This window comes from Solenopsis invicta, chromosome 5, assembly GCF_016802725.1.
Source record: "Solenopsis invicta isolate M01_SB chromosome 5, UNIL_Sinv_3.0, whole genome shotgun sequence".
NCBI lineage: Eukaryota > Metazoa > Arthropoda > Insecta > Hymenoptera > Formicidae > Solenopsis > Solenopsis invicta.
The window spans coordinates 766,483-779,727 of NC_052668.1; the positions used below are offsets into that span (position 1 = coordinate 766,483).

The window sequence follows — 13,245 nt, forward strand, 5'->3', positions numbered from 1 at the left end:
TTGTCCAAGCTTTTTTTTGTAGTCTCGAGGCTTCATCGCACTGATCTTTCAAGCCGATATTGATCTCGCTCTTCGAAATATATTTTGGCTTTTTCTTCCATAACTCTTCCTATCGTTGTTACAGTTTTCAAGACAGGATAAAAACCTTCATTAAAAATTACGATTGCTAAATAAGCCGCAATTTCAATTATTTCGGATTCACAATGAAGTTGTTTAGTCGCGAATCGTAGGTAGAGTAAAAACTCTCGTCATTACTTTGAATTTTACCACTCAAACGTCTTTCTAACAATTCTCTTGATGATAAATCTTTGAAAATTGGCTTTATGGCTTGCTGAATATCTTCATGTAGTGACGGTTCATGATCGAATTCATTAAGACCTGCGCTCGAATCAATTAAAACTGACTCATAATTTCGGAAATTTTACGAATTTCGAAATGAAATTTTCTGGAGATATTCTCAAGATGTTAAACTTAAATATCCCGTAAAAAAACAATAATCGATTTTTTTGAGCCGAAAAACCGAATTTATCCCTTGAGACTTATATTAAAAATATACAAGAAAATAATTTAATAGTAGGAAAAAGAACTTTTAGATTTAAAAATTGTTTTATAAAAGTAAAAAAAATACATTTCCTGAAAATAAAAAATTGTCTTGATTTTTATCGAATTTATTACCATTATTCAAGTTTACGTTTTCTCAAAATTAACAAATTGTTTTTAACGCGATTATTTATTTTTTTTAACAAATTATTTATCAATTTGTTTAAAAAAATGAAGTTTGAACAAATATATATCAAAACATTATTTTTAAAATTAATAAATCTGTACTAAATATATTTAAAATTTATTTGCTAGATTTCAACAAATATTTTAATGTAATTTAAGAAATCTGACTTACAAAGAAAAGCACAGAAGTGTCCACCTCAGTTTTAAATAAGTTTTTAATATGTGTAGTACGGATAAATATAAGGGTCACGTCTTTTTTTATACGTGTCTCTTTGCACTTTTAGGGGGTGAAACACCCCCCTAAAGAAAATCGTTTTTTTTCAAAGCATATTTTGTCAAAACTATAAGCAATAAAAAAAAATGTTGTAAATAAAAGTTGAATGGCTCAAAAAGTACTTTATAACAGTAAAAAAATTTTTTTTTAAATTTTTTTACACTTTTTTACAACACGTATCTATTTTTTTTTAAACTTTTATTTCTTTTTATTAGCAAAATAAAGCTTATTTTATTACGAATTTAATAATATATGACAAAGTTATAATGCGACCTTTCCATTTCCAAAAATAATTAAAAACCACTCCATAACGCATGGTACGCCTACGCCTTCGTGCGTTCAATATTTCTTCACAACAAAACGGATTTGTCTTATATGTTGACTACGCAAAAGAGCATTGAAGACAAATCAATACAATACAATAAATGTTGAAATAAGAGTTTAATAATAATAATAATAATAATAATAATAGTAATAATAAAATAATAGTGACTTATTTTAAACCGCTAAAATTAGTTACATTTTTTTGATAATATGTTACAGTATGTACAGAAAACAAATTATTAATAAAGAAATTATTATTAATTCATAACTCGTTTTTAATTTCAAATATTTTTTTTGGTTTCTTCAAAATAAAATGACACCACACTGAAAAATAACAGCAATTACGGTGTTGTAAGACATTAATTTTTTGTGTACGAATTAATATGTAATTAATAAAAGTTAAACATTTATTTACTAATCTACATGATTTGACTAGAATATTTGTTCTCTTCAGCATTTTACAGATAAGAAGATTTGGATTACAAAACATTATTACTCACACATTCCGTACCTTTACTATCTAATACTATCTCATCGACTAACAACAAGAAAACTAACATAAAACTAATTTAAAAATTAGTTAGAAATTTCTTCGCTTTTATACTGCATTTATACAATTCAATTTGTGTTTATTATATACAAAATTTGGTTAATGTAGAAATATGCATAACGACGCCACTTGATGCATGGATTTTGGATCCGTATCTTGAAATTTAATTTTTACGTCTCTCGGCAGTATTGACCTTAATATGTATAGATTCAAGAGTTATGTAAGTGTTTTTCTCGCTGTGCGTTTCTATGATATTTACGCAGACTGTCCTTGAAATATTTTCGTCATTTCGTATTCCAGAAAAATGCAAGAAAAACATGATGCGTGAAGTATCGAGTACACGTACCATATGCTTATGGAGAAGTTTCTATTATTTTTGAAAATGGAAATGTTGAAACATAACTTTATCATATATCATTGAATTCGTAATAAAATAAATTTTACTTTGCTTATAAAAAAAAATAAAAGTTTTGAAAAAAATAGGTAAGTGTTGAGAAAAAATTTAAAAAAAGAAATTTTTAAAAAATTTTTTTCATCACTGTTATAATATACTCTTGCAACCATTCAACTTTCATGCGGAACATTTTTCTCTATCTCTTATAGTATCGACGATACACGCTTTGAGAGAAAGAAACCGATTCTCTTCAAAGAGGTCTTTCACTCTTAAAAGTGCATTAGGGCACGTATAAAAAAATACGTGTCCTTTATTTTTATCTGTGCAACATATTAAAGGCACGTTGAAACGGGAGGGAGTCACTTTCGTAGTGCACAAACGCGCGTATTATGCGTATAAAGAGATTTTTAATTACTTTTGGAAAATAGGAATATCGCTTTGTAACGTTATCATATACCGTTAAATTTGTAATAAAATAAGCTTTATTTTGCTTGTTAAAAAAATTAAAATTAAAAAGAATATACAAGAGGTGGGAAAAAGTGTAAAAAAAGTTAAAAAGATTTTTCCGCTGTTATAAAATACTCTTCAAAACATTCAACTTTCATTTAAAACTTTTTCTCTATCTCTTATCATTTCGACAATATACGCTTCGAAAAAAAACCGAATTTCTTCAGAACGGTGTTTTACTCCCTAAAAGTGAAAAGAGGCACGTATAAAAAAACGTGTCCCTTATTTTTATTTGTACTACAACAAACTCGTTTAAATCTGAGGCGGACACTTCGATACCTTTTTATGTTAGATATAAATAAATTTTTAAACAAAGAATCATTTATTTATTTGAATGAAACAATTTACTATAATTAAGAAAAAAAGTTTTATAATTAAAAAAAATTTTTTTTTTAAATTAAGTAAATGTAGATTTAGTAAATACATTTACTAAAATTAAAAAAACTTTTTTCTCAGTGTATAATTTACTTACAAAAAAGCGCACCATCTCATTGTTGCAACGTTGTCTGAAGCCGATATAAGATTCAGTTGCACTATGCAGTAAATGTATATTTTTATGTTTTCCGCTACAATGTGAAATTATTGCACAGTTTACGCTTTTATATATCACTTTAAGCGGAAGGATACAGCTACATCACTATATTGAATTGATAGTGTCTAAGGCCGGAAACGCATGTTTGTCCTTCTGATACATGCCAATGCAATGGCGCTTATGATAACGTGTATATCAATGCATTGTCTAAAACTCAAGAAATAATTAATTTCCACATTTACCTTTTCCTTTTTCTCTCAAATTTTTATTAACCCAGAAAGTAATAAGCGTTTGAATATTCAGTAAACACTAATTAAAAGTAACATAACGTAAATATTATAATTTCCTACCAGACCAACTTGAAATTAACATTTATAAATAATTCAACATACTAAAAAATATAACTAAAAAACATGCATAATGATGGTTTCATTATTTAAGACAAAATTAGATCATTTTATCTATCGTCCTTTGTATTAAAAAAAAATTTTCTAATGCTTTGATCTTTCGTGGCATCGCTTTGCATCATAACTACACACATTGTGTATGTCTTTCATGTATAATTGATGCACAAAAATGTTTTAAATTGTTATCTTTATAAAAAATAAAAATATGATATAGATCACAAACTATTATAATGAAGAAAAAGTAAAACAATTGTTTTATATCGTATGCTTCCCTTTATTTATCGATATATGTAATAAGGTAAGTTTTGTTAATCGTTTTCCATTTTTGTTAAGCATTGGCAAACTTATTTTGTAAGTTATGTGTAAAAAAGTCACTTCCAGACATGACATTTCTTTTCGGGATTCATCGCACTGCCGACCGGACAATTGTAAGCTTTGGCAAAGTCTCGCGAATTTGAAACAGACCCTATCACTCTCAGTCTTCCGATGCTATGCATATCTGATTTGGCCTCTTCTAGGGTTCTATTTGTTATATCTTCACAGAAAATCTGCAAATATTATCGCAATTTAATGCATTATAGTATGTACATAAACGTTTAGTTCAATTAGTATTGTTTTTTCATAATTTATTTTGATTACTATTGTTATTTTCATAATTTATTTTGTTATAACCGAGCATTATAATAACTAGGGGCATGGCAACCGATCTTTGGTTAGCATGCACCGGAACGAAATTAAACTTATTTTTAAAACGCTATCGCAACGCGGGAACTTTAAAACTCAACGGTAATTCCCCGAATTAGTTGCGACAACACTAACATACGCTAACCGCGCGGAAATATCAAACATCGCACTTGCAATTGGCAATAGCCTTTCGCAATTGCGATCAATATAAAAACGCCGCTTGACACTCAAGCGGCGATCAGTCATTCCAAGCCTCGATACAAAACACATCTCCGTCAAGAAATTAGCCACGAGCAGCAGTCATACCTACGAAGAGCATAGTCACACCGTTAGCACATACACAATATTATCACTCGAGGTACCACAGCTGTAATACGAGCTGCCGCTTGTGAGTCTTATCAAACGTTTATAAATATACGCTTATATTCAAACGTTCGGATTCCTTTCCATGGCCAACGATTTCGTGAGTCCTCACCCCCTTCACGGCGTCGGGCTTATGCACGATTTTGTACGTACAACAAATTTTTACATCTGTGAATTCACTATTTATCTGTATACTTACATTAGCAAAGGATAAGAAGAAAAGTTGATCATTAGTAATATCTTCATGGCCCGGCAATACAGTGTCCATTTTTTCGCATTCCCTTTCTCTCCTTTTATATGCTCTAAACGCAGCCTCTAATCCCATTGTGTCAGCGATATTATCCCCTATCGTCTTCTTTCCATAGTCCTGCAATTTTTCTCAATAATCAATTCAATTAGATATTTTTAAAATACACAGCAAGAGACATAATGTGAATTACGATAATCAAATGCAGAACAAATAACGAACGTTTATTTTGTAATTTGACTCCTTTGAAATGGAATAATTATTAAATTGTTCTACAAAACATTCTGTTCTTTTGTCGTGTTCTTCAGTTACTGCAGATGATAAGTTTATCAATTTTCCTTTCTTATTATAAGTATATCCTAAAAAAATTGTCCTTTGTTTAACCATACTTCTTAAACATTTTTAAAGATTATTTGTGAAAATATACTTTTTGCAGTAAAGGAACTAGGGTTAAAAGTAACAAGAAAGGAAGAAGAGAATAAGTTATAACATTTATACAAAAAATTTATGAACATGATAACAATGATAACAACGTAAGAAAGGATAGAAATTTTGTTATGATTACTATAACAGATTACTATCTTTCTTTATGCTTTTATACCTCTTTCATAATATTCTTTATATGGATGTTACAACTTATGAATATTACTTTTAACTCCAGCTTCCCTTGAAAAGTGATAGCTATTGTTATATTACCGCAATAATTTTATATACATATACACGTATGTACTATAATTTAGAAAAGCAAATAATTTAATGTAAATTATTATTTGATAACGTTACCATAGTTATCGAATCCATGATTAACTTCATGAGCCATTATTACTCCAATAACGCCATAATTAATAACTCTGGAATAAAAAATAATTAGAAAACCAATTTAGTAAGAATTTATTAAAAATTATAACATTGTCGAAATTGTATATAGTTTATATAAATCTATCGCTACGTTTCCTCATCGTCTATATTTTTTAAATCAAATCTGTTTATTTACTGTGGTCTATCATAAGCAAACAATGGGCTCTGGAAATCCGCTGCCGAGAGACCTATAATTGAAGAGAGCATAACATCGGTAATAATGTGAATTATTAGAAACTTGTATACGTTGAAATAAATTATTACAAATTTATATAATTCACTAATTAATGTAAATTGCTGCAAATTTATATAAGCCATTAAAAAAAGGTATATGACGTACCTAGAGCATCTAAGAAGTCGTCAAAAACAGCATTTACTAATATAGGACTTATCATTCTGTAACACGGAATTTATATAAGTTTAGTTTTGCAAATTAGGAAATAAAACTGTAATTATACTGGTATAAATATGTGTATATGCATTTCTTACAATACATCATTTTCATTTGGCATCTGTCGCAATGATTTCCACTTGCTGTATCTATTAAAACTGAGTGTATTTTCATAATACGAATTAATGACCGTGAGCTATAATGAAATAGAGCAATTAAATCAAATAGTTATTATGTAGTAGCATTTAATAAATTTGAACAACTTACTCCTTGAAAATATTTTTTAACAATAGTGTTATTTTTATACCAATCTGGATATCCAATAAATTTCTTCATATTTATTAACTTCGCTAAAATAATATCCTTAGTATCATCATTCAACCAATCCGTCTTTTTAATTTCATCTTCGACTTCCTTTTGTATATCATCTAACATGTCTGATGCCTGCATTAGAAATGAATGATTTAATTATATATTTTTAAACAGAGAGCTATGATATATAGGGACTGGCAGAATAAAACTTTTAAACAGTACAATGTGCTTACTATTGTCGTGATTTCATCAGAAAAATGATTTTTCACGTATTCGTATGCTGCAATATCTCTCATCTCTTTTTTCTGTAAGCATTCTGCAAACAATCTGTAATAGTTTATTGCGAGTTCAATATAAATACGAGGTGTGATCAAAAAGTAAGGTGACTTTTTGAATTTCGCGCGCTCTGTACACTCTAATTTCAAATTTTTTTTTTTTTTTTTGTGTTGGTACACTCGTCACGATCATGTTCACAGTTTTGACTATATAGCATGTGTTGTTTTTATGTGAGAGGCATAAAGGTTAGACTCGTGTTTGCGTGCTCGGCGATTTTTTACTGTTGAAAATAATGGAGCAGAGAGTTTGTATTAATTTTTGTGTAAAAAATATTAAGTGTACAAAAACTCTTAAAATGTTGACAATGGCGTACGGTGAGTCAACTTTAAGCAAAAAAAATGTTTATAAATGGTATAAGTTATTCCAAGAGGGCCGAGAAAATGTTAACGATGAACCTCGCTCTGGACGCCCCAGCACGTCAAAAACCGACGAAAATGTTCAGGAAGTGAAAGAAATTGTGTTGAAAAATCGTCGAATCACAATTACAGAAATAGCTGATGATCTTAACATATCGGCTCATGCCAATCAATTTTAACGGATGTTTTGGGTATGACACGTGTGTCAGCGAAATTCGTTCTAAAATTGCTTAATTTTGATCAGAAGCAGCGTCGCATGAACATCGCCCAAGACATGTTGAACGACGTCAATGATGATCCTGATCTGCTCAAAAGGGTTATAACTGGTGACGAAATGGGTATATGGTTATGACGTTGAAACCAAAGCCCAATCATCCCAGTGGAAGAGCCCAGGAGAGCCAAGACCGAAAAAGGCACGCCAAGTTCGTTCGAATGTGAAGGTTTTGCTCACAGTTTTCTTTGATTACCATGACGTTGTGCATCAAGAATTCCTACCACAAGGTCGTACGGTAAACAAGGAGTATTACCTTGAAGTTATGCGGCGTTTGCGTGAATTAATAAGAAAAAAACGTCCGGAAGTGTGGAAAGAAAATTCATGGATTCTGCACCATGATAATGCACCTGCGCACACGTCGTTACTAGTGAGTACTTTTTTGGCCAAAAACAATACTATCATCATGCCTCAGCCACCGTATTCACCAGACTTGGCCCCCTGCGACTTTTTCCTCTTCCCAAAATTGAAAAGGCCTATGAAAGGACAAAGATTTGCGACGATTGAGGAGATTAAGGCTGCATCGCTGGAGGAGCTCAAGGCAATACCCAAAAGTGCATTTCAGAAATGTTTTGACGACTGGAAAAAGCACTGGCACAAATGCATTGTATCAGAGGGGGATTATTTTGAAGGGGATAACATAATTTTGGATGAATAAATGAATATTTTTTTATAAAAATGAAAAGTCATCTTACTTTTTGATCACACTTCGTACACACATATAAAATTTAAAACTTTGATTTTGAATTGTGCATTAAAACTATGTTTTATAAAAGAATATAATATAAGGAGTTATATTTTCAGTTAGTTGAAAAGCGAACTCTTGTTTTACACATAAAAGAGCTTATACCACACCTCTTTGGCATTCCAAAAATTTGTGCATTATCATTTTTCTGTTTCTTTTCCCATTCGTAGTATAATTTTTTCATTTCACTTGTAGTAGTTTTTATTATGTTGCTCAAAAAATTCCAATGTATGTAGTTCACTGAAATATATACTCCACGTAAGTATATTTATTGACGATATTTTATTATGATAGCAGCACTTTTTTTCAGAATTTACCGATTGTTCTACTTGACGTCTCGTCTAACAAAGTGACAAGATTTGCGACATAATTTGAATAAATAGTTAGATTTGAATTGACATCTATGTCTACATGGGCCTCATCAAATATTTCCCCAATTTTGTGTAGCCAGTTAATCTGCGATTTTAATCAAGCTTATTTAATCAGAGAAAATTACACATGATGTTAATCGATTAAAATAACAACTTACTTTGCTATTAGCAGTTTTAGGATTTTTTTTATCATACCATTCTTGGAGATCAGTGAGCTTCATTGTTTTATGTCTCCTGTTGCCCAGAATCTAGAATACATTATCATTACGTGTATTATTATTTTTCTTGTTTGTTGTTTGATGAAGCATTGCAACACTTACATGAAATAGCTTTATTTGGAAATCGATCATGTCTTGAATATCTTTATTCATATGTTTTTCCGTAATCTCGACGCCTCTTGCTTTCGCTGTGGCGCGTGCTACTTTTGAGATGTAATCAGCATACTGCTTTCTAAAGTTATCTATGTCAGTTATATTTTCTGTGCTAATTTGTGGTGTTGTCGCCTCTAAAATTTTCTGCAGTCTCTCCCTACGTGCTTGCTTCATGTGATTTTTTTCGTTTTTTGGCGAGAGTAATTTTTCTCTAACATTTGTTGGTATTACTCGTCTTTTTACCTTTTCTTTTTTTGTCTTATAATTTTCATGTTTCGTGGAATAAATGATACTCTTCATTTTTCTGCTATGCTTCACATTTGTATTTTTCACCAACTTACCGATCTTTTTCATACTAACCTCTTTCTTTGTGTTTTCATCATTAGATTGTTCGTTTGTATCACCATCATTATCGTCATCTTCATTGTCGTTATTATCTTTATCATGATTATTATTATCATCGTCATCGTTATTGTTATTATCACTTTTGTCTTTGCTTCCAAGTTCTTGACTATCTTCCTGCTCGTCGCTTTCGTCATATGCTTCTTTGCTATCGTTGAAATTAATCCAGTTAAAGTATGATTTCAAAAGTAACTCTGGAATGCGTATCTAGCAATAAAAGTTTTATTTTAAAATATCATTGTTGAGAAATTGAAGCATATTTTTTAAATATAAATTTATACCTATATAAAATAGAAAAAGCAAAATAGAAACAAGACGCACAGTAGTACTATGAATTATGTAACGCAATTATAAAATCCAATTACACCATAATTACACTTTTATTCACAAAGGCAGGTCCAAGTACCTCGCGGATTTTGGAAAATTTCATATTAACATATAGAATTTAATTATGAAACTCTCTCTCTCTCTCTTTCCCCCCTCTCTCTCTCTCTCTCTCTCTCTCTCTCTCTCTCTCTCTCTCTCTCTCTATATATATATATATATCTCTCTCTATATATATATATATATATCAAGGATGGGCATGATTGACATTCAATGATTGATAATTGATGAATAAAAATTTATTCATTATTCGGCCTCTTATAAATGACGAATAAAAATTTATTCGTTATTCAGCCTCTCGTAAATAATGAATAAAAATTTATTCGTTATTCAGCCTCTTATAAATAATGAATAAAAATTTATTCGTTAATCAGCCTCTCGTAAATAATGAATAAAAATTTATTCGTTATTCGGTTTTTTATAAATAATGAATAAAAGTTTATTTGTTATTCAATTACTTGTGAATGACGAATAAAAATTTATTCGTTATTCAGCCGCTTGTAAATAATGAATAAAAATTTACTCGTTATTTAGCCTCTTATAAATAATGAATAAAAATTTATTCGTTATTCATTCACTTGTGAATGATGAATAAAAGTTTAATCATTATTCAGCTACTTGAAAATGACGAATAAAAATTTAAACGTTATTTAGTCATTCTTAAATAATGAATAAGCACCTATCCTTTATTCAATACATTTTGAATAAGGAACAAAAATTTATTTACCTATTTAATTCTATTTGAATAACAAAATAAACGATTGAAATTATTTAGTAATACATAAGTAATGTAAACAAGACAACAAAGTAGAGGTCATATGGCACATATTTTTGAGTCTAAAATCTGTTAAACAACACTTTGACCTCTTTCTCCTCTATACTATGTGTTCACATAACTTACTTCTAGAAAAATATCGTAAACTTCTCGTATCGAATGTTCTACAGTTCGGTAAAGACGCTTCTTGCTCGTTCGCTTACAGTAGTACGTGAAATATTTCTATAATTTCCAACTCGTTGTAATTGTAGTTGTGAATTCTTGTCCAGGTAAGATTAAAAATTAGAAATAAAGATTAGAAATAACATATTTTATAATTGAGATTAAAATTTTAGATTGTATTGTTTGAACACAGGTAGTAAATATTTTGGAATATATAAATTGGATAATCCAATTGCTGTTGAAAAAGACTCTATTAATAGTATAGATGCACATGTTGATTTTTTGGATTTGAGTGCATCCGGTTCTACAGCTATGGAAAGCATCAATCAGTTGACAATCTTGAAGATTAAATGTCAGGAGACATCATATCTTGACGACCAATATTTCAAATTAGATGCTGAAAATTTATCCTTGACAGGATCTATTCCAGGAATATGCAAATTATGCAATTCCGAAAAAAGAATTAAAGATACAAATATGATACAAAGGACAATTCTTGTATACTTTATAATTATTTTATATATTTTATAATTATTACAAAATTGGACTTCTTAAATTTTGTAAAATTCAGCAAATTTTTTGCTTGAGTATATTAATATATATGCAAACAGAAAATTTGTTTTGTTGCTTTTGCTGACTGGCTGAGCAAAATATTTTAAGTCCATTCTCGGCGTATTGCTTTTGCTGAGTGGACGATTGATGTGTGCTAAACAGTTGGAGTATACTTTAAAGTTAAGTATACTTTAGATTTAAAAAACTTCAGAAATAATTTTAAATTAATTATATTCAGAGGATTACGATCGCCAATATTTTAGAAAAATTTCAGAAAACTTTCAGCAATATTTTTGCAAGATTTTAAAGACGAACATTTTGATATCTTAGAGACATCGTTGTAGAGATATTTCAGGAATCTTTCTGTAACGTTTTATTTTCTCAAGTGAAATATTTATGAATGATTTTGGTGTTGTATGGGCTGGCGTAGCCCTCATTGTCCTTTATATTTCTCTTTATTAGAATCTTATTTATCTGAGCCTGACATTGAATTTTTAAAATTAAAGGCATGGTACGTTCATCTTCTAATTTTATTTCTCACTTGAAAAGAACACATTTATTTGTGTATCGAGATGAATATTTAGATAATGTGAAAACTAAGAAACAAATATTAGATGATGAAAATATACACCAAGAAGACAAAAATTTATTATTACAATCAATATGAAAAAAATGTAATAAATTATATTTTGGAGAGCATGGCACCTCTCTCAACAATTGATATGCCTTTTTTTTGCAAAATGTTTGACGATCTCTTATTATCAAAAGAAAACGTTTTTATTAACCATTTGACGAAACGTACTTTAGGAAGAAAAATAGCGAAACAACATTGCCAAAATATAAAAGGATTACAACGCATATTACGAGGGCGGTCTGATAAGTACTTAGTCTCACTGCCCGATGGTGTCAGTATCGCAAGAGAGATTTACTATCGTGTAGTACATTCTCGTAGACGGCTACTGTCAAAATTTCAGCCGAATCGGACTCGTAGTTTTGTTTTGACCGCGTGTGGAAACGGGCGTGTCCGCGGATTTTAGAAAAATGGAAAAAGAGCAATATCGGTCGGTGATTCGATTCTTGTTTTTGGAAGAGAAATCGCGCAGCGAAATCAAAGAGTGCTTGGATGCTGTGTACGGTGACTCTTCTCCTTCGATGGCGACCGTCAAAAATTGGTTTAACGAGTTTCAACGTGGTCGCACGTCGGTTTTTGATGAGCCACGCCCAGGTGCCCCAAAAATGGCTACCACGGAGGATAACGTGACAAAAATCCACGATCTCGTATTGGTAAACCGCTGATTGAAGGTGCGCGAGATAACTGAAACAGTAGGCAAAGGCCGCGTGGGTCATATCCTGAATGAAATTTTGGGCATAAGAAAGCTGTCGGCGCGATGGGTGCCGCGTTTGCTCACTCCGAACAACAAGCGCAACCGTGAAACCACTTCAGAGCAGTGTTTGACGTTGTTTAAGCGCAATCCGAAGGAGTTTCTACGTCGTTTTGTGACCATCGATGAAACATGGATCCACTGGTACACATCAGAGACCAAGGAACAGTCGAAACAGTGGACTTCACCCGGTGAACGTGCTCCGAAGAAGGCAAAGACTGTACTATCGGCCGGAAAGGTGATGGCCACCGTTTTCTGAAATTCACAAAGTGTGATCTACATCGACTACCTGGAGAAGGGCAAAATGGTCACAGGGCTCTACTATGCCGAATTATTGGGCCGATTCGACGCAGAAAAAATGGCCCCATTTGGCGAAGAAAAAAGTGCTCTTCCACCATGACAACGCACCGGCTCACATCTCCGCCGTCGCCACGGCCAAATTGGTCGAATTGCACTACGAACTGCTGCCCCATCCACCGTATTTTCCAAATTTGGCCCCGTGCGACTTTTTTTTGTTTCCAAACTTGAAAAAGTCACTCGCCGGGCAGAAATTTTAGTCGAATGAGGAA

The 13,245-nt window shown here is 31.1% G+C and overlaps 2 protein-coding genes across 4 annotated transcripts in view; both read right to left on the minus strand.

Annotated features, from left to right (window-relative positions):
• LOC105204290 (lipase 3) overlaps positions 1-3,345 on the minus strand; it is a 28,578-nt gene extending 25,233 nt beyond the window's left edge. Inside the window, exon 1 of one of the 3 annotated variants that reach the window (XM_039449021.1) lies at positions 3,248-3,345. In XM_039449021.1, the coding sequence (XP_039304955.1) occupies positions 3,248-3,267 (20 nt within the window). In that variant the 5' untranslated portion in view covers positions 3,268-3,345. The remainder of the gene's footprint in view (positions 1-3,247) is intronic. The other 2 variants (XM_039449022.1, XM_039449020.1) reach the window with 2 other exon arrangements.
• A 619-nt stretch (positions 3,346-3,964) lies between these two features.
• LOC105204282 (membrane metallo-endopeptidase-like 1) overlaps positions 3,965-13,245 on the minus strand; it is a 40,043-nt gene continuing 30,762 nt past the window's right edge. The window contains exons 6-18 of the mRNA XM_039449026.1: positions 8,969-9,628; positions 8,807-8,896; positions 8,595-8,733; positions 8,388-8,517; positions 6,803-6,896; positions 6,525-6,701; positions 6,356-6,453; positions 6,207-6,262; positions 6,003-6,054; positions 5,792-5,859; positions 5,231-5,367; positions 4,961-5,128; positions 3,965-4,262 (exon numbers count right to left, since the gene is read on the minus strand). Of these exons, the coding sequence (XP_039304960.1) occupies positions 4,086-4,262; positions 4,961-5,128; positions 5,231-5,367; positions 5,792-5,859; positions 6,003-6,054; positions 6,207-6,262; positions 6,356-6,453; positions 6,525-6,701; positions 6,803-6,896; positions 8,388-8,517; positions 8,595-8,733; positions 8,807-8,896; positions 8,969-9,628 (2,046 nt within the window). The 3' untranslated portion in view covers positions 3,965-4,085. The remainder of the gene's footprint in view (positions 4,263-4,960; positions 5,129-5,230; positions 5,368-5,791; positions 5,860-6,002; positions 6,055-6,206; positions 6,263-6,355; positions 6,454-6,524; positions 6,702-6,802; positions 6,897-8,387; positions 8,518-8,594; positions 8,734-8,806; positions 8,897-8,968; positions 9,629-13,245) is intronic.